The sequence below is a fragment of the Mus pahari genome, chromosome 1 (assembly GCF_900095145.1).
Source record: "Mus pahari chromosome 1, PAHARI_EIJ_v1.1, whole genome shotgun sequence".
Classification (NCBI taxonomy): domain Eukaryota; kingdom Metazoa; phylum Chordata; class Mammalia; order Rodentia; family Muridae; genus Mus; species Mus pahari.
This window is the reverse complement of record NC_034590.1, coordinates 18,219,231-18,222,754: the sequence shown is the minus strand read 5'-3', so window position 1 is coordinate 18,222,754 and position 3,524 is coordinate 18,219,231. Positions and strand designations below refer to the sequence as shown.

The 3,524-nt window shown below is 53.2% G+C and overlaps 1 protein-coding gene across 1 annotated transcript in view; it reads right to left on the bottom strand.

Annotated features, from left to right (window-relative positions):
- The window catches only part of Plekha4 (pleckstrin homology domain containing A4), a 32,806-nt gene extending 30,193 nt beyond the window's left edge, over positions 1-2,613 (bottom strand). The window contains 3 exon segments of the mRNA XM_021217095.2: positions 230-337; positions 1,980-2,156; positions 2,514-2,613. Of these exon segments, the coding sequence (XP_021072754.1) occupies positions 230-337; positions 1,980-2,063 (192 nt within the window). The 5' untranslated portion in view covers positions 2,064-2,156; positions 2,514-2,613.
- Between the last annotated feature and the right edge of the window lie 911 nt (positions 2,614-3,524).

Genomic DNA, 3,524 nt, shown 5'->3' with positions numbered 1-3,524 from the left:
AGAGACTACCCATGAGTTCTGTGACTCTAGAGAACCCTAATATATTGCAACCTGTGTCCTGAGGCCAGACTATGAAACGCTCAAACCACAGGGAATGAACTGTTCAGATTTGGAGGAAAAAGTAATGGGTGAGGTGTGGGGTTGAATGTACCCATTGGGGATGAGAAAGGAAACTCAGTAACAGGGCACAACCCCCAGGGAGCACAGCCCTCCCTCCCTCCCACCTTACCTGCTTGTGCAGCCAGCCACGGATGTGCACTGGCAGGTTTGGGTCTCGCCGAAGAGCATTGTTCCTTTTCCCAAAGGCATGGACCTTGTGTACCGCACGGGTAGGCTTCTGGGGTGCAGCAGGAACAGAAATGAATGAGGGCTTCTCCTGGGACTGGCTCCCAAGGGGATTTCTCTCAGAAGGCAGGCAAGGAGGCCGAGGAGGGCAGCACATGCCTGTAAAACCAGCCCTTGGGAGATGCAGGTGGATCAGGGTCTCAAGGTCATCCTAGTGCCACAGTGACTGCCAGGACAGTCAGTGCTGTTTGAGACCCTGTCTCAAAACAAGCAAACAAACAAAGTAACAAGGGATATTGCTTCCTTAACACATGTGAAATGTGTTCAAATCCTAGCACTGCCTAAACCAAGGGCTGACACTATGCCTGCAATCCCATCATTCTGGAGGTAGAGGCAGAATTAGAAGTTCACAGCTGTTGAGTGGTGGCACACGCCTTTCAACCCAGCCCTTGGGATGCAGAGGCAGGCGTCTGAGTTCAGTGCTGGGCTACAGAGGGAGTTCTGGGACAGTCGGGGATACATAGTGAGACCCTGTCTCAAAAACAACACAATGTTTTAGGTTATGTTTTAGCTACATAGTTCAAGTACAGCATGGGCTTCTTGAGAGCCTGGAGCAGTGTCCCTGGCAAGAACAGGCTCTTTGCTCCCACAGTCAGACCTGCCAGAGAACCTCTGCAATCCACACCAGGAGGTTCCCCACAGAGGACCTGACCAGAAGGAAGCCATGGTAGAAGGATGCCTTTGATGCTGTGGGGTGGAGAGAGAGGGATTTCTCGTCCTTCACTTCCCTCAGAGGGGTGGCCTGTGGACACACAGACTGCACACATCCCATGAACAATCTGCCTTGGATCACCCCTCCTTGGGAATGGACTGACCAAGGCTGGAAACCAATCTGTTGGGTCTCTGAACTTAAGGGAGTAAGGCAAATTTTGTCCTGGGTGATATTTATATAGCCCAGGCTATCCCAGATCACTACGTAGGCAAAGCTGACCTTGAATATCTGATCCTTTTCCTGCTCTACTTGAATGTTGGAATGTGAATTATATCGCTATTTGCAGCCTGGTTTCTGTGTTTTTGTCTGTTTGCTTGTTTGCTTTTTGTTTTCTGAGACAGAATCTATGCAGCTCTAGCTGTCCTGGAACTTACTAAGTAGACGAGGCTGGCCTCGAACCCTCCAAGGTTGGCCTGCCTCTGCACTGAGATTAAAGCCACAGTTAGCTCTGGCTTGGGTTCTTGTTGTCTTGCAGGAGACAGGGTCTCACCTAGCCTCTAACTTGATATGTAGCCAAAGATAGCATTGACCTTTGGATGTTCCTGCCTCTGCCTGCCCAGTACTGGATTACAGCTGTAAACCACCACATCTGGTTATAAGTGGGTGGGTTCCATGGTTATAGACTGGAAAGGAAGTCCCCTAGTCCAGTCAAGAATAGTCATCTCTTCTCAGTCTGGGTTTATTTGTTCTTCTGGCTTAGAATTCGGAAGACTGAGAGGGGTGTGGACAGAACTGGGAATCTCTCCAAATTCCCGGCTGCAGCTGATGCTCAACTTGGGATCAGCCTGACAAACCCAATCAATAAGGACCCTGGTCCTTGACCACTGCAGTCCCTGTGATGGCACAGAACCCACCGCTAGGAAATGGGACAGGACAGCCCGGAGCCCCCCTCCCCCCACCCCACCCAGAAGCATGGAAGGACCTTGGTGCTCAGGCTACTCAGAGAGGAGACGGTGGAAGCACTGCTGGCCACGCTGAGGCTGCTCCGGGGTCGGCCCTGCTCCATGGAGAACTTGGGGGGAAAAGAAAAGGGGGCTGTGTCTCTCCACTGACGGGGGCTGAGGACAGAGTTGGGTCAGGGCTCGAAGGTCAGAGGAGGCTGAGGAGAAAGAAACGGTTGTTTGGGGACTGAGGGGCTGGGGGAGGCCATGGCTAGGGATCACATACCAAGAGCAGTGCCAAGAGAGGTGGGCGGCTTGGCAGCTGCGGGGGGGTGGGGGGCAGCTGTCTGCAGCCAGGCCAGAGAATAGGGGCTCCTTTATTCTTGCCCACTGAATACTGGCCAGGAATGTGAACCCCTCTATGCATAAGGATTCCAATCCCTGCCTCCTTCAGGGTGCCTGGGCTACCTGTCCCTGTCTTCCCTCATGAACCCCCAAACCATCACTGCCCAACTCCCCAGCACACGAGGAATGGGCATCCAGGCAAGTCCCTCCCCGCCCAGCCAGGGACTTACCCAGCTCTGGTGTCCTGGTGACAAGATCTGTCACCACCTCTTTTTGTGCCTCTCAGAATGGTCTCTCTCCTCACCTGAAACTTGCTTTCTTCTCTGTCTCGCTTGTGATTCTCTTTCTCTCCCTCTCTCTATCTCTGTTTCTCTGTCAGTCTATCTCTGTGTCTGTCTGTCTGTCTGTCTCTCTCTCTGCCCCTCTCCTCCCACCCCTGCCTATGTCACCTCTCCCAGTCCCTCTCCCTACCTTACTGCTGCCGTCTAATCACTTCCCCTGCCCCCTCCCCCACTCCAGTCCACTCTTCTACTTCCGCTCTCCACACTCAGTCTCTTCCTCTATCTCCCTGACCAGACACATCTGTTTCCTTTCCTTTTCAAGTTCTCTTCCTCGCTTTCTCTCTTCCTCCCTCTCCCGGTTTCTCTTTCCTCTCTGCTGGGCTCTCCCTCTCTCTGGCAGCCGCCCACGCTGCCGGCTCCCCTCCCAATCCTGGCTATCCCCGCCTCTTCTGGCCTCCCCACTACAACTTGACCCCTGGCTCAGCTGCCCCCACAGCTAAGGGGGGATTGGTCTCCCCTAAGCTGTGGCAGGGACTCCTCTATGTTTGGAGAGGGGCTGCAACCCCCTGGTAGAATGGGTTTGTTGTTACTGAGGTTCTGAGGGGTGTCCTGTCTTGGAGGAGGAGGCAGCCTTAGAAGTGTTGGGTTCTGGCAAGGGCAGAGTTAAGTGGCCAGCTTGAAATGTTTCCCTCAGATCAGACTGATAACCCATTATAAGAGCGGTGTGGAACCTCAGTGCATTTTGAAGAAGAATGGGAGTTCAGAGAGTAACCCCAGGAGCTGCCCAGTGTGTGTGAGGTGGTGAGGTGTGAGGCCCTGGGATCCATCCCCAGGAAGAAACAACACACAGGCCACACACACTCTCTCTTCTCTTCTCTTCTCTTCTCTTCTCTTCTCTTCTCTTCTCTTCTCTTCTCTTCTCTTCTCTTCTCTTCTCCTCTCCTCTCCTCTCCTCTCCTC